This window comes from Carassius carassius, chromosome 17 (assembly GCF_963082965.1).
Source record: "Carassius carassius chromosome 17, fCarCar2.1, whole genome shotgun sequence".
Lineage (NCBI taxonomy): Eukaryota > Metazoa > Chordata > Actinopteri > Cypriniformes > Cyprinidae > Carassius > Carassius carassius.
The window spans coordinates 23,938,285-23,965,450 of NC_081771.1; the positions used below are offsets into that span (position 1 = coordinate 23,938,285).

The window sequence follows — 27,166 nt, forward strand, 5'->3', positions numbered from 1 at the left end:
TAACTTTTCAAAAAAAAAAAATGAAAGTGGAAGGGGGATCACATTGTGAAATAAAAGTTTTCTGTAGATGTTTGCCACAATTATTGGTACCCCTAGGAATTATCATAAGTAAAGTATCTTTGAAGTACAGTATCATATTTTACATTTTTAGCACATCACAGTGACTACATCAGGACAATCTAGTCACATTTTATAAAACAAACATCATAATCAACAAAATCATTCAAAATATGTCACTGAGCACAAAATTAAGGTTCTGAAATGGCCATCCCAGTTCCCTGACCTAAACTTCAGAGTTGAGTGGATCAACATGGACTTGGGAACTGAAGGATCTGGAGTGGTCTCTGATCTTTTGTCAGGTGTTATGCAAACGTACTCGGTTACTAATGTAACCTCGGTTCTCTCTAGAAGAGGGAACGAGTACTGCGTCTTAGCTAAGATGCTACGGGAAAAGTCTCTTTTCACGATACACTGAAGCAAAAAATTATCCTTAATTTTGAATTATTGTAAAGCGCATTTGTAGCAGAACACAGCCATAGGCGAGACGGCTCGCTCGCTCATTGGCCCTCCATGCCACTTCCCGCCGAAACGGGTGTGGCCTAGCCCTATAAAGGGAGCTCGAAAAGGCTGACTCACCTGATTTATTTCATCGCCGAAGCGAACCAGAGTGAATCGTACGCACGGCAGAGAACGCAGTACTCGTTCCCTCTTCTAGAGAGAACCGAGGTTACATTAGTAACCGAGTACGTTCTCTTACGAGAGTTCTCTCGTACTGCGTCTTAGCTAAGATGCTACGGGAACCCAATGTAAAACGCCGTGCGTGCAGAGATCACACACCAATAAACCTGGAAGCGATGCCCAGGATTTACAGTGCACAATCACCAGAGGGACTCACAGAGAGTCCTAGAACAGGAGGGGGAAACCCTCCGTCCCATATCTAGCAGTGGCCGTAGACGCGGCAATATGACATCACATATTCAAGGCAAGGCCTGACCAATGTGGGAATGTGGGTCTTACGCAATACTGCCCATATAAAAGTCGGCAGCGCATCGCGCTTGCCATCTCAGAGTTCCAATCAGGACACTGATTCAACTATACCGACAACAGCTTTGCTTGCAGAGCGAGAACCTCTAGGTTATAGAACCTGATAAATGTAGACGGCGAGGCCCATCCTGCCGCCATACATATATCCTGTAAGGAAATCCCACTAGACCACGCCCACGATGAGGCGACGCCTCTTGTGGAGTGTGTTCTGACACCCAGTGGGCACTGAAGGCCCCTGGAAGTGTAAGCTAACGCTATAGCGTCAACTATCCATCTTGATAGGCTCTGTTTCGAAACAGCCATTCCCTTGGAACGTCCACTGAACGAGACAAACAGCTGCTCAGTCTGTCTGAAGACAGCAGAGCAAGACACATAAGTTCTTAAACCCTTGAGTCTTGAGTCTCCATCCTCTTCTGACACCGACAGGGCAGACGTGGAAATAACCTGAGCCCGAAACGGTGTGTTGAGGGATTTCGGAACATAACCGTGCCTAGGTTTGAGTATGACTCTTCAGTCATTAGGCCCAAACTCCAAGCACGTCGGGCTCACCGAGGTCGCGTGCAGGTCACCCACACGCTTCACTGAAGCGAGACAAGAACACTGTCTTGAATGACAGATGTTTGAGGCTAATCGTTCAGATAGGCTCGAAAGGGGAACCTTTCATGGCCTCCAAAACCATCGAGAGGTCCCATACAGGGACTGACGGAGGTGACTGACTGAGTGTTGTCTCAGAAAACGCTGCGATAGCCGCCACGTAAACTTTGAGCGTGGAGGGGGCTCTGCCCTTATCCTACAGCTCCTGTAGGAAGGAGAGAACCTCCGTCACCTCACAACTAAGGGGTGAACATCCCCGAGCTGTGCACCAGCTGGAGAATACTGACCACTTCGAGGCATATAACCGTCGAGTCGACGGAGCTCTAGCCTGAGTGATAGTATTTAGCACTCCCACTGAGAGATCAGCGGGTAACCGTTGAGCGCCCACACATGGAGGGACCACAACTCCAGTTGAGGGTGCCAAATCGAGCCCCTGGCCTGCGAGAGGAGGTCCCTCCTCAACGGCACTGGCCACGGGGCAGTGTCTGCTAACTGCATCAAATCTGGAAACCATGGTTGGTTCTTCCAAAGTGGTGCTACAAGCAGTACTGAGCATCTTGTTTCCCTCACCCGTTCTATCACCTGGGGAAGGAGGGAGACGGGGGGGGAAAGCATAGAGCAGGCAGCACGGCCACCTTTGTGACAGCGCGCTCTCGTTCTTGGAAAAGAACGCGGGGCAGTGAGCGTTTTCGTGGGACGCGAAGAGGTCCACTTCCGCCCTGCCAAATTTCTCCCACAGCAGCTGTACTGTCTGTGGGTGTAGAGACCATTCGCCCGTGGGAATGTTGTTTCTGGACAGTCTGTCTGGACCCAGATTCTGTAGCCCAGGCACATGAACTGCTCTCAGCGAGCACAAGTTGCGCTGAGCCCAAACCAGGAGGCGTTCCGCCAACCTGTACAGGTTTCGGGACCTGAGACCACCCTGGCGATTTATGTAGGACACCACAGACCTGTTGTCCGAACGGACTAAGACGTGATTCGGGGACAAAAGCGCGTCAGCGCGTTCTCCACTGCCAGCATTTCCAGACAGTTGATATGTTGGAGCTTTTCCCGTTCTGACCACAGGCCAAAGAACGGTCTGCCCTCGAGCAGCGCTCCCCATCCCGAAGTGGAGGCGTCCGTCGACACCACTTTCACTTTCGAGGAAGTCCCCAGGCTTACACCTGATTGGTACCAGTCGTTCGCTGTCCAGGGTTTCAAGGCTGTAACACAGCTCTGATTGACCTTGAGACGCAACTGACCGGATATCCATGCTCTGCGCGGTACTCGCGCTTTCAGCCAGAACTGCAAGGGGCGCATGCGGAGCAGGCCCAACTGAAGAACTGGTGATTGCTGAGGCCATGAGACCTAGCATCTTCTGAAATTCTCTGAGCGAGAAAGTCGCGCCGCAGTGGAGAGAGCTCGCTGCGCTGAATGCCCAACGTGCGCTGTGGCGACAGCCGCGCCGTCATGGAGCGTGAGTCCAGAGCTATACCCAAAAACAGTATCGTCTGACTGGGGTTCAGCGAACTCTTCGTCCAGTTGACACTGAGACCGAGTTTCTCGAGGTGATCGAGTAAAATGGCCCTGTGTTCCACGAGCTCTGATCGTGATTGAGCCAGAATCAGCCAGTCGTCCAAATAGTTCATTGTAAACGTACGAGGAGCCATGGACAAGCCGAACGGCAGGACTGTATACTGGTATGTCTGGCCCTCGAAGGCGAATCTCAAGTATCGCCTGTGACGTGACGCTATCTGTATTTGAAAATACGCGTCCTTCAGATCTATCGACATGAACCAGTCTCCTCTGCGAATATGCGCGAGGAGTTTCCTGGTTGTAAGCATTTTGAAACTGCGTTTCGCCAATGTTTTGTTCAGCTGTCTTAGATCCAGTATGGGTCTGAAACCCCCGTCTTTCTTGGGCACTAGAAAGTATCTGCTGTATAGCCCCCCTTCGCTTTGAGGTTGAGATACAGGCTCCACAGCCCCTTTGCTCAACAGTTTTGATATTTCGGCTCGAAGTAGGTGTGCTACTTCTGTTTTGACCGTAGTTTCGACGCGCGCTAAAAAGGGCGGAGGGCGTTGAAAAAACTGTAGCGAGTAGCCTCTCTTTATAATGTCTAGCACCCAATCCGAAACCCCTGGAAGCGCTGACCATGCGTCTGCATGATTGGCTAAGGGTTGGATGCGAAGCGTGCTCTGTTGGCTGGGCAACGGCAGCGCTTCGATGTGCTGTAACATGGGCATTATGCCTGTGACATTTGAGGCGGGGAGCGCGCTGATCACAGCGGGCAGATCGCTTGTCCTCGACCCCGCCACGGTGCTTAACCGAGTGAGGGAGGGCTGAGCGGGTCCCGTGGGACTCGTGCTGTCTGTGAGTAATTGTGGGCTGTAAGCGTGCACATTTACTGCTTTTGACTTGCTGTCTGCCTGGGCAGAACGAACGTGCACAAGTTTCGTTTTTACAGAAACCACATGACGTGTGTGACATAGTGTTTGTGGGCACTGAGGAGTGGGCACGTTTACTATGTAGTGCGCGCGATCGACCTGAGTCGCTTTTATGGGCGCAAGCCCTGTGTGAAGGGCTGTGCTTATATGTGGAGATGGGTACTGAGCAGTGGGCATCGTCACTACATTTATAGCACCATCGGCCGTGGCCGGGACACCAGAAATTACACTCTTTACAGGAAATATCTGGGTAGCCGTGATAACGCAAGCAGAGAGCAGTGAGCAGAGATGCTTTCTGGTCCTCGACGAATCTCTCAACGAACTCGTTGACAGAAGATCCGAAGAGGCCAGCGGGAGTCAGCGGGGCGTCTAAGAACGCAGTGCGTTCAGACTCTGCCATGTCTGAAAGCGTCAGCCATAGATGCCTCTCAGCCACAGTAGCGGAAGCCATAACTCGTCCCATGGCCTGTGCAGCGGACTTAGTAGCGCGAAGAGAGAGATCCGAAGCACTCCTCAAATCCGCGAGACAGATAGCCTCAGGTCCCATCTCGTCCAGCTTACGGAGGAGATCACCCTGGAATATCTGCAGCGTGGCCATGGTGTGTAGTGCAGATGCAGCCTGCCCAGCAGCAGAAAAGATCAAAGCAAGCAGAGATGACGTCATGCGGCAGGCTTTGGATGATCCAGCAGAGGGCGGGCAAAGGTGCGTCGCTATCGCCTGTTCCACCGGCGGAAGTGACTGGTAGCCTCTGTTTTTAGCATCATCCAGTGTGGAGAATGCTGGTGAGACAGACGAACGAGTTCGTGCTGAATATGGAGCGTTCCAAGCCTTTGCCACCTCTTCGTGAAGCTCAGGAAGAAATGGGGCGGGCTTTGAGTTCGGAGAAGTACCCTCATCCGGAAGAAAACTACCATCCAGCCGGGAACGAGAGGAGGGCGGTGGTGCAGACCACTCGAGGCCGAGGCTCGTCGCGGCAAGCGTGAGCACTCGCATCAGCTCCTTCTCGATGTCAGCTCGTCTGCTGGGCTTCTGAGCAGAAAGCGCGAGATCCCCGGAGCTCGCCCAGCCTTCACTGCCCGAAGCTAGCAGAGAGCACGTGTCCTCTTCCCCCGACGCGGCCCTGAGATCGACTTCCTCGGAAGACGCGGCGGCAGACAGCGGACGCTGACCATCGGGAAGATCGGTTGAGCTGGAGACGGTTCCGGAATCCGCTGGGAGCGGCGCTTTTTACGGCGCTGCAATGCAGCGGGGAATGCAGGCTCGGAGAAAAATGCCAAGCGAGTCCTCAGAGTCACCATTGGCAACAGCTCGCAGTGAGGGCAGCCGCCGTCAGCGAGCGCGAGCGCTGCATGATCCTCACCCCGGCAGGAGACACAGATGACGTGACGGTATCCCTCGCTGAGCGGGGCTCTGCACGAGCCGCAAGAAGGCATCTTTAAAAAGACGCAGCTCTTTCACGAGTGTGTGTCGCAGGGCGAACACACACACAAGGATATAAATGAAAAGGATATAGGCACCGGAAAGCGCAGCAGGAACGGCAGTGGAAAGCGGCGTTGGCCAGCGGCTTCAGGAATGGCTCGTCCCGCTGAGATGCTATCGGACGACGCTTGCTTCCTCTCGTGATCCAACGATGCGTGAGCTTCGCTGAAGAGATGAAAAAAAATCAGGTGAGTCAGCCTTTTCGAGCTCCCTTTATAGGGCTAGGCCACACCCGTTTCGGCGGGAAGTGGCATGGAGGGCGCGAGCGCCCTCATTGGTCTGATGTTGCATCAGCCTGCGCTCGATAGGCTTATGCAGTTGCCGCAGAGCAGCCAATGAGCGAGCGAGCCGTCTCGCCTATGGCTGTGTGCTGCTGCAAATTCGCTTTACAATAATTCAAAATTAAGGATAATTTTTTGCTTCAGTGTATCGTGAAAAGAGACTTTTCCCGTAGCGTCTTAGCTAAGACGCAGTACGAGAGAACTCTCGTAAGAGAACACATCAGGCATTAAGGGAAAATACTCTGTTATCTTGGGAAAAGGATGTTGAAAAAAATTGAATAAAAGGGTTAATTGTGGCCAGTGTGTATTAGAGAAAAACATTTATTTCATAATGAGATTTCCTCCTATTTTCATTTGTTTTACTTCAATGAAAGGTTAGGTTTTGTGAATTATTTAAATAAAAAAATGATTTATGTTTATGTTAATTAATGTTTACCAATTAAAGACAGACAGACAGACAGACAGACAGACAGACAGATAGATAGATAGATAGATAGATAGATAGATAGATAGATAGATAGATAGATAGATAGATAGATAGATAGATAGATAGATAGATAGATCCAACTTGCTGTTTTGAAAATAAAACTTACACGATTCATCTAGATCTGAAGAACTGTCACATTAGCAGAACTTCAGTCATATCTATTGACATGACATAAATTTCATGGTATTTTCATATTTTTTGTCATTTATATATTTTGTTATGAAGTGCATCACTTCAGAGGAACTCACTGCTTTTAGGTTGTTGCAAATTTGCCGCAAATTATCAATAAGTTAGCCGCAAAGAAATGTTTTTGCAAGGGACATGCTATTTACACTGTAAACAGTGTTATAGTCTAAATAGTGATAGATACTGTTTGCACCAAACATACATAGCAACAAAAAACATCTTGTTTACATTAATTACAAATAATGACATGCTATTCACATAAATTGTAAATAGAAGTAATAGGATATTTGTACTCAAGGAAAACAGTGGGCAAAGACAAATTAGCCATGAGTACTTACAACTGGCTTCTACAACACTTAGATCAGATAATAGATTGGTACAGTACGAATAAATTGCTTTTTATTTAACCTTGAATTAAACAGTTATGATTACATTTAATGCATTTTTTTCCTTTTTCCTGCAGAGTGCAAGTTGTCCTGCCATAAGAAATGTGAGGTAAAGGTAAATCATGGATTTTTTTTTTTTTTACCTTTTTTTTGATCTTTTTCTTTCTCTCTCTTTCTTTTTCTTTCTTTCTTTCTAAGAGAAAGATCACAGAAGGATATCATAGTATTCACTGTCTAGCTGTGTATAATGCTAGATTTTGACATGAAGGATTTTCTATGTGCCTTTTATTTCAATGACCATCACTGATCTCTGTATGTACATCATGAGTTAAAATCACACTTGAAGACATGGGGCCCCATTTTAACGATCTAAGCGCATGATCTAAAGCACAAAGCACAGGTGCACTTAGGGCATGTCTGAAACCACTGTTGCTAGTTTAATGACGGGAAAAATGGCTGACGCACCTGGTCTAGAAAGGTTGTCCCTATTCTCTTAATGAGTAATGGCCGTGTTTTTGGGCACAATCTGCAATAAACCAATCAGAGTCTCATCATCTATTCCCTTTAAAAGCCAGTTGCACTCGAGCCACGGCAGAATTTGCAAACACAATGACTGAACACATCTCCAGAGAGGAAATGGAGCTTCTCGTGCACAAGCAAATAGATAGCCTAAATATGATACATGCTATAACTATCCATTATGACATGTAGGCATTTTATATTTATGTAGCCTACAAAATAATAATCTTTTACATTGTAATAATTAAATTTTTTAATATTTGCCATGTTTGTGTGCTGTCCGAGTCCCTGTGTGTGTAATAAGCAGAGTGTATATGCTCATTGTGGACCCACCTATAGGCGGATATTATTAACAAACTTTTTAAATAACAAACATATACTGCATTGACTTTAGGCCAGGTTTTAGTTGGTCAATGGCACAGTCTATTTCAGTTGCCTCAAAATAGCAACACGTCAACAATGCACCTGAACACTCCTAATTTTCAGATCAGCACACCCATGAGAAAACAAATGAGTGCAAATGCATTTGCTATTTAAACAACATGGCATAGGATGTGAAAATAATAACTATGTAGGGCTAAAAACTAGCAAAAAACACTTGCGTTGCACATGCCTCAACATTGCACTGGGTGTATGAGAGGGTCTGTTTTGATAGGGTCCATGGTCTGTTTTTTCACTGGAGCAGGGTTAGCACAACTTCTGCAGGGTTAATTGCCAAATGTGAAATATTGACACTGAGACATCTAATCAGAAATAAAACAGCATGGCATGACACAAGCTTTGTACAGTCACAGAAGCTGTATGTTGTAAGGCAATCCAGTTATTTTAACCACTCGCACACTGTATATATCCAGTTGCTGCTGATACTGCAGATATGCAAATGAGAACTTTAATCCACGGTTTAAGGATGAGCAGTGTGTAACATGGTAGTTAAACCCATCAACTCGCATTTCAAACAGCTGTCACATTTCACCTGCTAGAGGCAGTACATAAATTAACATAACATAATATACCAAAAACATTTTGTAAACTTTATATACTAATCTCGGAACACATGGGGACAAAATTTTGGGAGAGATGTCCTTTGTTATCCTGTGGGTGGTGCGCTAATGCAGACTGACATGCTTGAAGTAATGTTAAATGCATTAAAATGCTGTATAATAATTGCCTTACTATAGTATTTAGATTGTTACAAATTGTGGAGTAATTCTGGTGAGGTAAGAAGATCATATGTCTATTCTCAGAATAAACAAAACAAACACAACAGAACCATATAAAGGCTATTGGTGTGAGCACATTTAAACAAAAGGATTTAACATATGGCCTACTTTGTTAATTTGATCCACTACTCCACATAAAAAAAGAAGAAAAACAAACATGCCAATTAGTTACTGACCTGATGCAGACACATACCTGAAGTGGATTGATATTGTCTTAGTGGAACGAGATTCACAGCGGAGCAGTCTCAAATCTGCCTAAATGGCTCTCAATTAGAGCATGCTGCAGCTCCTCTTTCCACCACAGATTTACGTTGCAAAATTGAGGAGCGCTGTTGAGCTCGGGAGGTCTAAGGCACCTGTCTGCTCTGCTTTGTATCATGTATACAGGCCTGCTAAAGCATATATACTGCAATGTATACTGCTTACTTTGGAACTTAAAATAGTCTATAAATCTTAAAAATATGTTGCAGAATGCTGAATACATGATTTAGTATATATTATATTCTCTGCCTGTGTTTCTTGTCATGGTTGGTTACTTATTTGATTTGTCATTTCATTCAGCTGTGTTATCATTTGCACTGTGTACTTAGGTTCCCTCTGTTTCAGTTCAGTTTGCCCGGTCTCATCAATGTAACGTCTTTGAGTTACCTGTGTTACCTTTGTGCATTTGCATACAGTGGTTGTGACAAAAGACTGGACCCAGAAGTCATTGACACCGAGACTGGTTTTTGTGTGCTTTTTTTTTTTTCATGTACTGTGGGCAATTCCTTGACCTAACCCATCCTTCCACCCTTCCGAGATGACTGCTTCTGCTCATTTTTGATTGCTGGATTGCTGAACAATGCTACAAGGCCTATTTGCCAGGAAGTCATTGAGGGTGCTTTGCTGAATTTGTGGCATGTGTGCTAGTCCCATGTGGATAAATGCTCACCATTGGGCCTGATGACGACAACATCAGCCCCACACTCAACCCAGTGCCCAGCCAGAAACCATCAGAGTGCGAGGAGCATCAGCGGCAGCCCACTTCAGAAAACCTAACTTTGCTCAAATGTATGAGCCAGTGTCAACAGGAGTGATGAAGCAGAACATGGCCTCAGAGCTGGAATTACATGGGAGTTTATGTGGTTTACGAGGGAATGGAATGAGCCCAGACTCCTGCCTCTGAGATTACGGCCCGATCCCAATTCTATTTTATACCTCTTCCCCTTCCCCTTCCCCAGAAAATATAATAAAGGATTGGGACACCACTACCATGACGTCACACGTCATCATTCGTCATCTAGCTCTTACAATACACTCATATACACACATATACTGGTGTGCTGGTGTGCATTAGAGCCTTTAATTATCGTTCTGTATTAATGAGCTGCTTACTGACACACACACACATATCGGAAATCGCGCAGCTCACACATCCAGGACATTATATTTTCCAGCGACTAGAGGATACAATCGCTGTTTTTAAGTAAACTCACTCTAAAAAGATAATGAACAGACGCGAATACACGCAACTTCCATTTCTCTCTCTCTCTCTCTCTCCAATAGGCAATATTTGAGAAAATGGTTTAGCGATTTCTAATTATTGGGGGGATTAGTCCCCATCAATGTCCCCATAATTACTATACCATTACTATACCATTGCTCCTCTTCAGTCTCTTCTCTAGCCCTCAACCACTCCTGCAACCCAGTTTTCGCTGGCTCCCATTAGCCCCTTATCTCTTCCTCAGCCTCCTCTCAGTGGCACGGTAACACTTTGATCCTCCTGTGAGCCAGCTCCTCCTGGGCATGGGGATCCATTGGCTCTGTCTCCAGCCTTAGATTTCATCACTTCACCCACCCTGACCTCTCCTCCTCAGCTTCTTCTTTCCTTGACTCCAGCAGTGACCACTGGCTTTCAGCTCAGACCACCAGCTTCACCTGGGTCAGACATCACCATGTGCACTGCTCTCTGGCCATCCACCCCATGGTTCGATTTAGCTCCACTTCAGACCTCCAGTACCCTACTTCCATCTCAAAGGGTCCTTGGTGTGGCCCTGTTGCAGCTTCCAGAACATTTAATGTTATTCTGTTCCTTAAAATGTCTGTCTGTGCAGAGAGTAGGACACCATTCTAGTTGTGACCTGGTTCACCATCCGGCAATTTAAGTTCAAAGCCTCACCACCACCTGCAGCACCCTGGACTGTTTGTTCCATCCCTCTTCTGGAATCCTGTCCTCCTCCTCAGTCTAGACTTTGTTTTGTTTTGTATTTTGTGTTTGTCACCATTTTTACCTATTTGATGTCATTTCATTCAGCTGTGTTGTCACTAGGCACCTCGTTTGCACTCTTTACTTGAGTTCTCTCTGTTTCAGTTCAGTTGGTCCAGTCTCTTCAGTGTTCCGTTTAAGTCTCCTTATCTTTGAGTTACCTGTTTGATCTATTGAAGACTCTTGAAATCTGAATCTGAGTCTGAATCTTCATGTCTTCATGTGTTCATATGTTCATGTGTATACAGTGGTTGTGACAGCAACAAAGTAATATATTTATATATATATATAAAAAAATTTTTTTTTTTTTTTTTTTTTTTTTTACTAACACAGGCAGAGAGAGTTTTCTTTATTTTCATGACTATGAAAATTGTAGATTCACACTGAAGGCATCAAAACTATGAATTAACACATTTGGAATTATATATGGAATTATATACATAACAAAAAAGTGTGAAACAACTGAAAATATGTCATATTCTAGGTTCTTCAAAGTAGCCACCTTTTGCTTTGATTACTGCTTTGCACACTCTTGGCATTCTCTTGATGAGCTTCAAGAGGTAGTCACCTGAAATGGTCTTCCCACAGTCTTGAAGGAGTTCCCCGACAGATGCTTAGCACTTGTTGGCCCTTTTGCCTTTACTCTGCGGTCCAGCTCACCCCTAAACCATCTCGATTGGGTTTAGGTCCGGTGACTGTGGAGGCCAGGTCATCTGGCGCAGCACCCCATCACTCTCCTTCTTGGTCAAATAGCCCTTGATGCCTCCGGTGTGACTCTACAATTTTCATAGTCATGAAAATAAAGAAAACTCTTTGAATGAGAAGGTGTGTCCAAACTTTTGGTCTATACTGTATATATATATATATAGTGGCTATGATTTTGAAAAAGTTTATATTTTAATATTAGCAGATTTGGCTGCACTTACTTCCATTTTAGATACTTAAATTACATATTATTTATTTATTAAGAAGGTGAGAAGACAGTTTAAACATGTTTATAAAAAAAAAATAACCTCACTAGCAAACTAGCTTGCTTTAGTGTTGGTGATACTGAAGCCAGACTGCCCTTCTTAAATGTTTGTGAACTGTTTTTATTTTGAGTCTGTCTGTTTGGACAGTGCTTTGACATAAGGCCCTGTGGCATTTTAACGGAGGCCTTTAAGACATTTAAGTGAAACATAATGAGACATTTTACTCTGTTTTCAGTTATTATTAATCATAATGTATGCATTACTATCAGTCGTGCGACCTATCCCCTGCTGTCCACATAAGATGTTTGCCTGATTCTATCAGTGATCTAACATGCTAGCATGTAAAAAAAATAATAATAATAGTAATCTTAAGAATGATCTCGAAAGGTAGGGCATGGCACTAGCTATGACAAGGTCATTGATTCAGCTCCTAGCAAATGAAGGAATTTATTCAAAGACATGCACCTTGAAAGCAATTAAAAGTTGCTTTGGATAAACATATCTGCCAAATAAATAAATGTAATGTAAATGAAGAACAGAACAAATCAGTAATAACAGGCACAGTTTGTTATCATAAGCAGTCATCTAATCACAATAAAAGAGGAGTATGAAAAACATTCACCGAAAAATTTACTTAAATGTCTTTGAAGGAATGTGTACTATCAGTCAAATGTTTCATGCAGCAAGAGGATTAAAGTGAATTTACAAATGAATGAAGACATCTATACCCCATTTAAACTGCACTACACTACTTCTTTAAAACAAATCTATGAAGTAGCTTTATATTAACATTAGGCTAATTTAAAGCAAATAATTTCAAAACTTATTTTTTCTTAAAATTTTATGTCTTTCTTTCAGAATTATATATAATGTATTTTTAAAAGGTATGTTATGAATTAAGAACAACATTTGTAAATGGTTTGTTGTAGTCTTGCACTAATGTTGAAATTAAACTGCATATGCTGTTGTCACAAAATGGTTTTAGCGATTGGATCTAAATGCAGCGATATAGTTTTATTTACATAAACTGGAAACAGGAACTGAAAAGAACAACTGGGTTACAAGTTATTCACATTTGCATGTAGTTAATCAAATACTTAATTCAGTTTCTAGCTGAGCTTACTTAAAATGGCTTTGATGCCATCGTTGATCGGGGATAAAAATTTTGTGAAGGAAAATCATATATCATATATGTCATACTGTATATAGATATATAGATCTACAGTCGTATAGATCTGTCAAACTGTATGGGGCCCCACTACGGTTCATTGTCACATGCATCACTGGTTATGATAAGTTTATAAATATTGGTCAGCAGGTGTTGTGTACAAAGGAAAAAAGAGAAATACTCTTTACCAGACAAATTACTGTACATGGAAAATGGAGCAGGACCAGCAGGAATAAGGACACTGTTTTATTTTTATGTATTAGTTTTTAAATAAATTGCTAAAATAATGTTATTTAAATAAATTGCTAAAATAATGTTATTTACTGTGTTAATTTATATTTAATGCTTATTTCAAGAAATTGATTAAAGTGGAGCAGACATATATCTAGTCAAACAGATTGAAAGAAGAGAGCTTTTTTAAATTGAAAACACAGTGCTTTTTGTAGGACACCCTAGAGTTCCAGATTCAAAAGAGCAAAATCGATTCTGTGTAAAATCGATTGCCAGTAATTACAACAAGATCCATGCTAATTAGAAAAATATAGAACTGGAATGAATCAAAATTGCCAACACTGTTGCCCTCCATGTCACATAAATTAACACATTTAAAAAGTATGTGAACCCTTCCACTTAACCTGGATTATATGAAATGTTTATATAAAATGTGCCAACATTATAAAATAATTTTATCATTATATCATTCAAAGATATACCTCTTTTAAACCTCTTTTATTTGTGTTGTGTGCATCATCATTGTGTTGTGTGAATCGAGAATTGTGAGATTAATAAAACAGAGAAGAGCCATCACTTTATCCTGTAGTCTGACCCTGGTGCTGTTCCCACATAGATGTCAATGTTCAGTACCACACATTAGAACCTAATAGTGTACTGATTACAGTTCTTTGTTATGTAAAGAATATGGTGAGGTAACAGATTTTTAGAGACATGCAGAAGAATATGTATTAATAATCGATTATCAAGAAATGTATATGTAAAACATTCCATCACTCCTATACCTTCTGTAGATCTATTCTTTATAGGACTATTCACAAGACTCCCTTCTACTTCAAGCCTCTACCATACCTTGTTCAAAGTCATGCATCAATCCTAACACAGAAATATTACTATTACATACTGTATATATATATTACATATTACTGCACTGACATTATTTCTTCATATTTCATAGATTTATAACTAGAATGGGTAAATGACTGGAAAGCACAATAAACAAAAATAATTGTGATAATCACCTAGCTCTGAAAACAGTATTTTGGTTTTCAAATGTTATCCTTAAACCTTCTTTTCAGTGCAGACCTATAGATTCCAGTCAATGAGATGAGACTGGAGCTTTGTCAGAACCTGTGTCCTGTAAGAACACTCAAAATATACAAAAAATACTACAAATATTTGAATATGGGAATGCTGTTCACAAGAACATTTTTATGATGGGGGCAAGAAGCTCAGGTGAATCTACAGGGTTCAAATACTTTTCCAGCAACTTGTTTTTGTTGATGTTGTTGTTGCTGTTGTTGTTGTTGTTGTTGTTGTTGTTGTTTTGGGTGTAGGCCAGCTACATCCAATAACAGATCCAGTCACTTCATGTCAAATGTTATTAGCTCTTGTGTAATTATTTTTTGTTGTTGTTGTTGTTGTTTTTGTTTTTCAGTTTTGTGTTTCACAATTCTATCAGACAAGGTAGAGGCAGGAAATTTGTTAAAAATATAACAGCTGCATTCAGACTAAATTCTTCTCCCTCTTAATATTTGCAGGTAGCCACAGCCTGTGAATCTACAGCTACTACAATGACTACAACTACTACAACTAACTGCAATCAGGTAAGATCAATCAGGTAAGAATCAAACAAACTGCCCAGAAGTGTTGTGATTGTTTTTAGTGGGGAAAAAATCACAAACTTTTTAGCAAAAACACAACTTTGATTATTACAGTGTTGTTATGTTGTTATGTGTTGTTATTCGCATTAGTTGTAAAATTATTACATTTTTTAATTTATTTAAAAAATAAAGAAATAAAAATATTATTGTGCCCTTTGAGTTATAGCAAGGAAAAATTATTAAATTTGTTATGTGTTCACCAAATGCACTATAGTAACATAAATATGTGACAATAATCATTACAGACCACACCTAAAAAGTAAATTTTTATTAATTTATATTTATTAGATGTATGTGTGTACAGAAAATTACAGAGGTTAAATTAGATTATGTGTGTGTTTTCTGTCTTTCCTCCATAACAAGGGATCCACAAAGTCTCCCAATATGGACTCCAAACGAAGGCCATCCAGGTACATGTATGTATGCTAATATACACTGACATCACATCCTGGAGATCTTTAGAGAAATAACTTAAAAAATATTAAAAAATAAATAAAATAAAATAAAAACTATAAATAATGTTTTCAGTGCATTAAATATTATTGAATGGTGGCTAGTAGAATTTATTTGTGGTCGTATAATTTGGATATTTGTCTTTTGTCTCAATGGGATTTCATAACATTAATCAGTAAAAAGTAGAGTTTCTTTGTGGCTAAACTTCAGATAATTCCACATGTGTTTGCCATGTGTGCTTAATAAGCTATGTCTGATACTGTATCAACTCCAATATGGCCTGCACAACTTTAGTTACAACCAGAAAAATAATGTGCCATGGTGGAAATGATCAGATTAATTGTAAATTCCTATGTCTGAATATCAGTAAGAAAAAACAGGCCGAATAAGATAAAAAAAAATATCTCAATCTTCTTTTATTTAGTGTCTATCATTTGTTATTTCTGTTCCATCTAAGGACCCTTAGTCTGATGCAAAAAATGGAGGAAAATAATGAAGTGGACCTGGTCTACATCACAGAGCGCATCATTGCTCTGTCCTTCCCTGGTGGAACAGAGGAGCATAAATACAGTGTAAATCTGAGGGAGGTGACCAGCATGCTCCGTTCTAAACACCAGCAGCACTATCTAGTAAGGATCCTCCAAAATTAAGAGCAACTGACAGTCCCTGTCAGTTGCTCAATTCTACTAGATTCGTTATGGCAAGCTAGAATTTCTTTGTATGACTAACTGGTCATTATGTGATGTAGTGTGACGTGTCATGATGTGACTTGACGTAATGAAAACACTTTCTGTAAGGATGTTACATGATTTACAGAATCTCTATCTGTAAAAATGATTCTACTTGGCTAACTTATACTTAGCTACTTATTTGGGGGTGGTGTTAGCGCAGTGGATAAGACGCATGCCTGTGGTGTGGGATACCCGGGTTCGAATCCACTGTGAACCGCCAGTGTGTCCCTGAGCAAGACACTTAACCCCTAGTTGCTCCAGAGGCGTGCGACCTCTGACATATATAGCAATTGTAAGTCGCTTTGGATAAAAGCGTCAGATAAATGAAATGAAAAAAAAAAAAAAAAAAGTCTTAAACTTGAAAATAAACTGAACAAGAGACTCACTAGAAGCAAGTTACAATAAATAAACCAGACAAAAGTAAAGTAAAAACTTTCAGATTTAAATACAAGGGAAATATAATTTAATCAATCAGCCAAAAGACACCTGAGCTTTGTAAAAGCATCAATAAATTACTTTCAATATACCATGAATTACTCCTAAAGATCCTCCTTCTTTCCGCAGCAATAGTAATGATGTGTAAAATATCATTTTTGTAATATATGTCTATTTTTCATAACAACTTTTACAGCAACTGTGTGAAAACAGACCTGGAAAGAGACAGGAGGATTTGGGGTGTGGGGGAGGGTGTGGGCATCAATAATCGCATATTGTAAATTAATTTGGGACAGCAGACCACAAATGCACAGTAAATGTTGTCGCTTTTCATTTACTTACAGTGGATCAGGAGAAAATAAAGCAGCGGGCTGAAAAGAGCTATTCTATAGATATTGTTGTTATATCATGTCACATTGAAATACCAAACATAACATTATTCTCCTAACTTATGAAAATCGAAATTTATTGAAAATTCAGTCAAAATGACAAATAAGTTCCCCAAACAGTTATTTACTTCTAAGGTAATGATAGCACTATATGATCCTTTTTCTGAAGAAGAGAATGTACAGTATACAGGTTTGGAATTAGTATAAGTAAAGAGGATGTTCTTTAACATGCGCAATCAATGTTTAAAGCTGATTTTCGATTAAAATTTTTCCAATTTTAGCTGCTTAATCTCAGTGAACGGAGGCATGACATCAACAAGCAGAACCCGAGGGTGAGTTTTTGATTATCTATCCATCTACAGTTTTATGTGAAAGTTTGGGAACCCCTTGCAGAATCTGTGAAAATGTGAATTATTTTAACAAAATAAGAGAGATCATACAAAATACATGTTATATTTTTTTTTTATTTAGTATTGTCCTGAGTAAGATATTTTGCATAAAAGATGTTTACATATAGTCCACAAGACAAAACAATAGCTGAATTTATTAAAATAACCCTCTTCAAAGGTTTGGGAACCCCTGGTTCTTAATACTGTGTGTGGTTACCTGGATGATCTATGACATTTTTTTTTTTTTTTTTTTTTGTGATGGTTGTTCATGAGTCCCTTGTTTGTTCTGAACAGTTCAGAGAAAAAAGCTTTGACTGTATGATTTTGAGATCCATCTTTTCACACTGAGGGCAATCGAGGGACTCAAACACAACTATTAAAAAAGGTTCAAACATTCACTGATGCTCCAGAAGGAAACACGATGCATGAAAATCCATGGAGGTGAAAACTTTTGAACAGGATGAAGATGTCAAAATTTTTCTTATTTTGTTTAAATATATATTTAATTAAGTACAATTTATCTTGATCTTCAAATTCAAAAAGTTTTCACCCCCCGGCTTTTCATACATTGTGTTTCCTTCTGGGGCATCAGTGAATCTTTGATCATCTATCCACCAGGTAACAGATCTATCTATCTATCTATCTATCTATCTATCTATCTATCTATCTATCTATCTATCTATCTATCTATCGGTCGATATAACAGTTCCTGTCAGATAGTGGTCTTAAAGTTTATTTAGGCATGTGTGCATTCATGACAGGTGCTGGATTTTGGTTGGCCCGATCATCATGCTCCTGCTCTAGACAAAATTTGCAGTATCTGTAAAGCCATGGACACCTGGCTTAATGCAGACCTTCACAATGTGGTGGTACTGCACAACAAGGTAATCATATCACATCTGGCCTTGGGCACCCAATCTCCACCTCCTTCGCCTTGCATGACTGACCAGACTGACATGATGTCACTGTAAAAAATCAGTTGCTTCCTTAAAGTTGAATCAAATTGGCCTTTAAATTTACAGTATATTTAACTGATTTAAAATAGTTGAATCTCGTGTAACTTAAGTGTCTTATCATCTCAGTCATGAGAGAATTTTTTTCTAGACACCTGCTTTCAAGTTAGGTGTAATGACCAGAGATTATATAAATAATATATTTTATCTTAACCTGCATGTATGGCGCATGTGATTGGCTCAAAATATCCCGTGGTCCAAAGATCCAAGACAACATATTTTAAAAGTTGCAGTTTATGCCACACAAGCAACCTCCACTGAGATATTTTGAAATACTAGGTTGGAAAATGAATGGTGTCCGAATCAAAGGAATAGTTCACCAAAATGAAAAATCTTGCATCATCAAATCTCACCCTCAATCTGTATGCCTTTCTGTCTTCTGCAGAACACAAAAGAAGATATTTTGAGGTCAAAACAAACAAAAGTGGACCCAATTCACAGAATAAGGGGGAAAAAAAGATGCATGCATTTCAAAACTAGCCAGCATTGAGAAATAGGACATGTTAAACAAATGACTGAACTGAATCCCAAAATGACAGTAACTGCTTTGTTTTTACTTTGCATGTTCTTCTTGATAATTTGGTAATTTGGCAACATTTCTTGTAGGGAAATTGGGGGAGAACTGGTGTTGTGGTGGGTGCCTATATGCATTACAGTAACTTGTCTACCAGGTAGGATATGTCTATTTGAAACATTGTGATGTATTTCGGGTACAGTAGAGAGGATAATGTATTTGTGTAGAGTGTTTATGTTTTGCATTAATATTTTCAGTCCTGACCAGGCATTGGACAGGTTTGCCATGAAGCGATTTTATGAAGATAAAGCCATGCCCATGGGTCAGCCTTCCCAGAGGAGGTCAGCAATGCACCACACATTTTGACTCTGTAAAATATCCATGCAGACTTCAAATACTGATCCTGGAATCAGTGTTACTTGCAAAACCACACTTTTTTTGTTTTGTATTTTGTGAGAAATAGGTAACTTTACATTAGATATCTGTGGATTTTCTTGCTGCAAAGTTTGAACTAACTCAATGGGTTTGTAGTTCGGGGTTGAACCACCAGGTGCTTCCTAAGAACATGTGCTAAAACTGGAATTGCAGTAAAACATAAAAATATATGCCTGATAATTAGAGTTAAAACTTATGATGTTAAGTGTCAACCAGTATGAATAATGATTAATAATACATTCTCTAAAACACTTTCATTCTATAAAATCTAAGTGACAAGGGATTTTTAACGCCAATTTCATATAATCATCATATATGCATATTTTCTTTTAATGGCTCCAAAATACAATTAAGCATTAAAATGATGGTAATCACAGAAAAGGGCAAAAAAAATAAATAAAAATAAAACATAAAAATATTAAAAATTGTCGTTGCATTTTCATATGTTTTTCCCCTTTCATAATACTGTATGTATGTATGTATAGATATGTGCATTACTTCGCTGGACTCCTTTCTGGCCATATAAAAATCAACAACAAGCCCCTGTTCCTTCACCATGTCACCATGCATGGCATCCCTAATTTTGAGTCTAAAGGAGGTGGGCTGCTACACATTCAATTTATCAGTAAAATTTTATGTTTATGTATATTATTCTATGCTGAGTACAAACAACTATAAAATCCTTGGTGTGCTGTACTATATCTAACCTTGACAGGTTGCCGACCCTTCCTCAAAATTTATCAAGCAATGCAGCCTGTGTACACATCTGGAATTTAGTAAGTAAATTGCTTCCTAGTGTGCATGCTGAATAATTTTAATACATAAAGTGTAATTGTGATCTCATTATCATAATCATAGACATTGTATGTAAAGTCTGGCTGTAGCAATCTGTGCGTAACTTTAACATACATTTTCATTCTGTTCTGTGTGATCGGTAGTGCCACATTCAACTTGCCTTGAATGATGTTTATCTACCCAGTATACTGTGAACCACTGTAAAATTATTTCCACTGTACATTTATTTGCCTGATACATTTTTTTTATATTATTGAAAAGTTGTTAGGTTTAGGGTAGGTATGTACGGAAGTTCTAAACGGCCATGCATTATAATTTTTTTCCTTTTTGTTTTTCTCGTTATAACGACTTAATTTTCTCGTTATCTCGACATAACGAAAGTCGTTTTCTCATTATAATGACTTAATTTTCTCGTTATCTCGACATAACGAAAGTTTGTTTTCTCGTTATAACGACATGACAGTTTTACTGTTGCTATAGTAACTAACTCAACTTTGACAGGCATCTGATGGGCAACCATGCAGGCGCTCTTGCTGTAGCCTATATTTCAGCAAATTTTGCTTCGCCTAGGTAATAACGTCTACAAAACTGTACATACAGTAAATAAAGGCTGATCAATCACTGTTTGTTTTTTCCAGAGACAGTACACCAAACGTTTTGTTTTTGTAATTAACATGTTTAAATGGCAACACCGCGAACACAGACGGAGTGCCTTCAGAAGGATGCAGAACTATTCTAAGATCTTGAGCTACTTGGATTAAACTCACTTTTAATTTTCCATTTATTTGAAATAATAAAATTATATATAATTTGTAATTTTTAGTAGTCATTATTTGCTGTGGCAGATATCATGTCCGTTACAAGCTTCTGTTTGAAAAGATCGGTGCAGTGTGTGTGTGCAGAAAAAAACGATTACAACATTATAGAACAAAACTGAATTAAATTAGCCTATGCATTTTATATATACATCACATTTCTCATCAATATGGTTAACAATAAAGATTAATAATAAGGAAAAGAAGCACATCACAAATAGCCTACATCATTAAATCCCGTCCTACTGTAGATAAACAGAACATCTCTGCTTATTAACTCCCTAATCATGTGCTTAAAAGTAGCACAAATAAAGATATAGGTGCAAACAGAATACAGTAACGTCAACCTTGGTTTTGACAAGCAGTTATTTTATGACCCAGTACGCGTTGGTGAAACTCATGCATCTAGCAAGAACTTAAAACACAAAATAATCATGTTGATTAAAGCATTTAACATTTATGAATTAATTAAATGTCAGTAATGAACAAGACTGCACAAATTATAGCGATCACGAGGAAGGTACGCGTACAGTAAAGTGAACAGTGTACAACACCCCATCAGTTATATTTAGGTCTATAGTGCCACCTGCTGGTGCAGTTTTATAACTTATTAGAGAAAATTAAGTTGTTATAACGAGAAAACGACTTTCGTTATGTCGAGATAACGAGAAAATTAAGTCGTTATAACGAGAAAACGACTTTCGTTATGTCGAGATAACGAGAAAATTAAGTCGTTATAACGAGAAAACAAAAAGGAAAAACATTATAAAGCATGGCCGCTTAGAACTTCTGTAGGGTATATGGTTAAGGTCTCAATAATAAAAATGTATAAATGTATTTAAATATATATGAATTCTTATAATACCAAGCTGTAAGTCTGCATGCTGTTTATTGTATTGCACCTGTGTGTGTGTGTGTGTGTGTGTGTGTGTGTGTGTGTGTGTGTGTGTGTGTGTGTGTGTGTGTGTGTGTGTGTGTGTGTGTGTGTGTGTGTGTGTTTGTCTACCCTCTTATAATTTTCTCATCTCACCCTTACGTCAAACACTTCTCCTTCAATCTCTTTTTCATTCTGTGCTTTTATGCCATTAATATCCTGTGTAACACCAGACATTCTACTGCTGCTAGTGAAATAGTTAAATTTTCATGCTCTTGTTCAGTAGAGGATAATATTTTAATAAGCTAGTCGTCCATTTAGGCATAGTCTGTATAATTCCATCGAGACAGCTTGAAGTATGCCTGTAATAATCCCATCCATCATTTCTCCTTTCCCCTCTCCCATTTTTCTTTACAGTAACGTTCAAGGCGACAGCCATACGAGCATCTGTATCACCATTGAGCCTGGCCTGCTATTAAAAGGAGATATACTGGTAGGAAGTACAATATTGACACATTGCAATGGTAACAATATTGACACAGTACAATGGTACAAAGATATTGGCACTGAAATTATTATAGATGAGCAAAAATTCATTTAAGTGTATTTTCCAAATTATCATCTTACCCCATATTTTTGTTGTTCCGCCTTTTTTTCCATGTCCTCCATCCTAAAGCTGAAATGTTATCACAAGCGTTATCAAAACCCCAGTAGGGATGTGATCTTCAGAGTGCAGTTCCACACATGTGCAGTACACAATTTAGCTCTGGTCTTCACCAAAAATGACCTTGATGAGACATTTAAAGGTTAGTCTGTTCTCTTTTGCTGATTTATGTTCATTTTTAATTATGGATGAGACAGCATGCAGACTAATCACAAATATGTGATTTAGCAGATGAAAGGTTTCCTGAATATGGAAAGGTGGAGTTTATCTTTTCTTTTGGTCCAGAGAAAATTAATGGTAAGCTTCTATTACCAAAACTGTAAATTATACATATCTTTTAATCATCTAGAAGAGATATGATCTTGATAGAAGAGTTATGCATGCTTCAAGTCCTCAACTCTGAAGTTCATTTTTATCCCTCTAAGGGTTGGATCATCTACAGAACGGACCTAGTGTCTCTGTTGACTACAACACCCAGGATCCCCTGATCCGATGGGACTCTTATGAAAATTTCAACAGGAGATGTGAAGATGTTAAAGATGGTAAGAAGCATTATTCTTGGTGTTTTCTTGCTGACATCTTTGTCTGCTGAATCTTGATGATTCAAAGATTTTTTTGTTGTTGTTGTTTTTGTTGTTACAACTGAATTTGGGGCAGGAAGAAGGCCAAACTATTTTTTGTAGCTTCAAGGTGAGAAAATGGTGTATCAGGCCTTTAAGACACTTTTCCTTTGGTTTAATTTGTTTAACCCATGTGGTCTGCCATAAAGAGCCCTTCTCATGCCTCCTGCCAATCAGAGTTTAAAATAGCATCTGAAGAAATAGAAGGCGTCAGTGGCCCTGCTGGCAGCCCCAGGGAGGGGTGGAAAACTGACACTCCTCTCTTCAGTGTCCTCTTCTGGGAGGAAGGGCTGGTGGGTAAGGCCAGGAGATGTGGGTACCCCAAATCATGGCAATGTGGAAGATTGGTGTGGTCTTGACATTAGCAGGACATTGAAAAATGGCACAGAGTCCTAAGGAGATTCACAGTTTCCAATGAAGTCCAATGAAAATGAATCAGTAATGGAGCTCGTAATAAAAAAATAAATAAATAATGGCAGTGCACTGTATAGATAATATTCAGATCTTTTGTAACTTGCTTAGGTCTGCAAAAGATGAAAATGTACGATAACCATGCAGCCACTCTGTCAGAAGTTTTGCCCAGGGATCTGGATACACTTTAGTGCCAAAAGTATGTGAACACAACTTTAATTAACTGCTTTGGTTACTGCAGTATTTTTCTTCTATTTCTTCTATTTTTTCTAATAAATTATAAAAATAAATTAATTATATATTTTTTTTTATTATTAATGAATATTACTCTTACAACACATCATCCCATCAAATACATTATTATGAAAACAGAATAAAGCTCAGCTGAGACAGTTAAGTGTGCTTCAATTTGTTGGCACACACCATTGGACTTTTGTGTGTATTCACAAGATCCTTATGGAACATTTCTTCTCACCAACTTTAATATATACCATAAAAACATACATCAGGTACCACATTACAAACATCAATAGTAATAATTATTATGGAGGAGCATGATCCTCCCAATCACAGCACATAATATATATACAGGTATAGAAGGCTGCTTACCTCACTCCAATGATCATTTTTCCAGCATTACCCTCCACCACCTTCGTTTGTCCAGGGGGTGCATAGAGCTTAGTTCAAGTTTGGCAAGCCAAATAAGTTTAACTTTATCTCTCTAAAATGTTAGAAATGGCCATGTCATGTAACATGACATTTGGATCTATGGCAAAATCAAACCAAAAAGCAAAACAAATTGGAATGTTATCAGACCCTAAACAGAACATAAGATTGATGAGGTATGAACAGAAAAATTGAGACACAAAGCAGAACAGATCTTTTCAAATACAGACTCTGATCATGGTCCAGCCTTAGAAAAGGGCTGACACAGACAAGCATGGTTTTAAAAGAAAAGAAAGAGTCTGTGAGACTGCTGAGGTTAAGGTACACTCTCTACTTCATGGTTCAAATCTCAAACCTCTTTCTACACATTTCCATTTGTATGTTTCCAATTAAAGTATGCGTGTTGTCTGTGTGTACGTGTATGTATTTCTATGACAGAGACAGAGGTGTGCTCTGGGACAGAATAGCCACCAGGGGTTGTTTACAGCTCAGGCTCCCATATTTGGCTGCTGCACAGCTTCATGGCATTTTTGGAATGACAGAGAGGGAAGTGTGTGTAACAGAGAGAGAGAGGTGACTCTGACACTTGGTCAGAGTGATTCACAAAAGAGAGCAACTCTGATTAATGAACTAGACACAATGATCTCACGTCAAAGATACAGAGACTGGCAAAGTCTCTGGTGAGTAGTGCTTTATACACTTGCTGGAACTGAATTTGATTTTCCATTGGGCTTGACAATAGGTAAGTGTTACAGTGGAAGTTGCTTCATTAAAATTATTCTACTCATTCTTAATGCATGTACTGTATCTGTGTGTGTTCAATCACAAGGTGTGATTTTTATGAGATAGAGTGATCTATGATAGAGTGATTTTGAGAGATAGTTTTGTCAGGTTTTTCGGCAAAGGGTCAGTATTTGTAGATCTAGAAGTGAGTTCTGATCTAAACAGTTCTGGATAAAATTACCATGAATAATTTCTGAATCTCATATGAAAATGTTTTACAATTTGGAAATTCCGTAAATTCAGCTCTGCATCTCTTTGTTAAATCTGTTCTTGAATCTGAGACTAAATTCTATATCATCTACAAACAGCTTCTACATGTGTTCCAATTGTGATCAGTTACTCTAGATTAAATATTCAATGATATTCCTACTAACTTTTATTAAAACATTAAAACAAGACAATGATTTACAATACTGTACTTTTTTACTGTACAGCACAGTCCTTTTTTTTTTGAGGAAGATATTTTATATGTTCTTTGTGATTCTAAAAGTACTTTATCTAGTGTGGTTACAGTTATAAGCCTTTGTATAATGGGTATTGTCATACCTGTAGGTACATTAGTACTGTGTCAATATATTTTGTGATACTTTTTAAGGATATTTACGTTTGTTATATTTAAAAAAAAATATATATATATATAATCTGCACTTTTTTAGGGATGTGTTTTTTCTATATGCCTCTTCTATTACTTTTAAAGCTATGCAAGTATGTTTTTACAGTTCATTATCACTGCCATTTTAACTTTTATGAAGTCAAAAATCTTTGACTTTGGAAGCATTTAAAGCAAAGAAATTATGAGACGTAAATAAACATAAACAAAGAAAAATATCAATAATAAATATTTAAAGGTATCATATGATGCGATTTAAATTTTTCCTTTCTCTTTTGAGTGTTACAAGCTCTTGTGTATAAAGAAAGTGAGTAAAGTTGCAAAGACTAAAGTCTCAAAACCAAAGAGATATTCTTTATAAAAGTTACTCTGCCACACCCTGCTAAAATGGCTCGTTCTAACACGCTCCCACATCTCTAAGTCACTATGTGGGAGGATTTGCATAACGCCGCCAGATGTTAACGCAAAGAAAAAGTCATACCTTTTATTCTCGACATCAACTTTGCACTGTGGATTGCCGAATCGGCTTTCACCGTGGGCGAAGCGGAGTCCAGCCCAAGGTCATCACATGTGGCTGCCACAAGCCCACTGGATGCTCCTTCGTAGAATCCGCTGGCTGCACTGTTCTCAAGCCCGCCCACCTCTGCTCACTCAATTTCCTCATTTCATCAGGTTTTATGTTTATATCTCGTCGCTCTGGCCGGACAGGGCATCACAATATGTTAAAGATCGTAACTGTGACGAGTGGGGCGGGGCCGAGGGACGTGGGAATGCGCGAGGCAGGTGGAGTGATTCAGAAAAACAGGAGCGACGACAGTGAAGGACGAGAGAAAACCCAGGCCTGGTCCTCTCTCATCCTTCACTGTTGTCGCTCCTGTTTTATATCCTTCCATCTCCTCCGTGGGACTCAAGACCGGTGGGTCGAACAGGTGTCGTTCATTTCCCAATCACTCCACCGGCCTCGCTCGTTCCCACGTCCCTCGGCCCCGCCTCACTCGTCACAGTGACATTTCTGTCACATGCTTGAGGTATTCAGCTAATCACAATGCACTGGATAGCTGACCAATCAGAGCACACCTCGCTTTTCAGACCGATGAGCCTTGTAAAAATCTATGCGTTTCAGAAGGCGGGGCATAGAGGAGATACAATAATGTACAGTATGTGGAAAATAATGTTTTTTTAACCTTAAACCACATAAACACATTTCATTACACCAAATACACAACATAATGTTATTTTTGGAAGCATCATATGACCCCTTTTAGATGTTATTATAAATCATTATTTCTTTGCCACTTAACCAATGTAAGTAAATGTCCTTTGCAAAGTGCTTCTTGCTTCCACTGAAGGGGTTCTTTAATCATGGGGTGCTGGACCCAGCAGAAAATATGACTGGCCCCTTTAGAGTCCCAATCAATAAAATTATTGGTAATAGTAAGCAAAATCAGATAGTCTCTGGCTAAACACTACAAAATTGTAACACAATAAACAAGCCAATGACAATTTGATCTGAATTCATTTAATCTTAAATCCTATCATAACCAGATTTCATTTAAACTAAACATCTTTGCAACAAGTAATTGCAAAGAATTTGAGTAGTGCCCTGTGTCCGTGTGTGTGTGTGTGTGTGTGTTTGTGTGTGTGTGTGTGTGTGTGTGTGTGTGTGT

General features: G+C 39.7%; 1 protein-coding gene across 8 annotated transcripts in view; it reads left to right on the forward strand.

The window, feature by feature from the left end:
* Window positions 1–27,166, forward strand: part of tns1a (tensin 1a) — a 136,333-nt gene that overhangs the window by 85,875 nt on the left and 23,292 nt on the right. For 4 of the 8 annotated variants that reach the window (XM_059571321.1, XM_059571322.1, XM_059571325.1 and 1 more), the window contains exons 3-16: window positions 6,962–6,999; window positions 14,780–14,845; window positions 15,266–15,318; window positions 15,813–15,984; window positions 17,192–17,242; window positions 18,061–18,183; window positions 18,919–18,983; window positions 19,084–19,167; window positions 19,747–19,859; window positions 19,977–20,037; window positions 22,163–22,238; window positions 22,422–22,551; window positions 22,638–22,706; window positions 22,835–22,951. In XM_059571321.1, the coding sequence (XP_059427304.1) occupies window positions 6,962–6,999; window positions 14,780–14,845; window positions 15,266–15,318; window positions 15,813–15,984; window positions 17,192–17,242; window positions 18,061–18,183; window positions 18,919–18,983; window positions 19,084–19,167; window positions 19,747–19,859; window positions 19,977–20,037; window positions 22,163–22,238; window positions 22,422–22,551; window positions 22,638–22,706; window positions 22,835–22,951 (1,218 nt within the window). The remainder of the gene's footprint in view (window positions 1–6,961; window positions 7,000–14,779; window positions 14,846–15,265; window positions 15,319–15,812; window positions 15,985–17,191; window positions 17,243–18,060; window positions 18,184–18,918; window positions 18,984–19,083; window positions 19,168–19,746; window positions 19,860–19,976; window positions 20,038–22,162; window positions 22,239–22,421; window positions 22,552–22,637; window positions 22,707–22,834; window positions 22,952–27,166) is intronic. The other 4 variants (XM_059571323.1, XM_059571324.1, XM_059571327.1 and 1 more) reach the window with 4 other exon arrangements.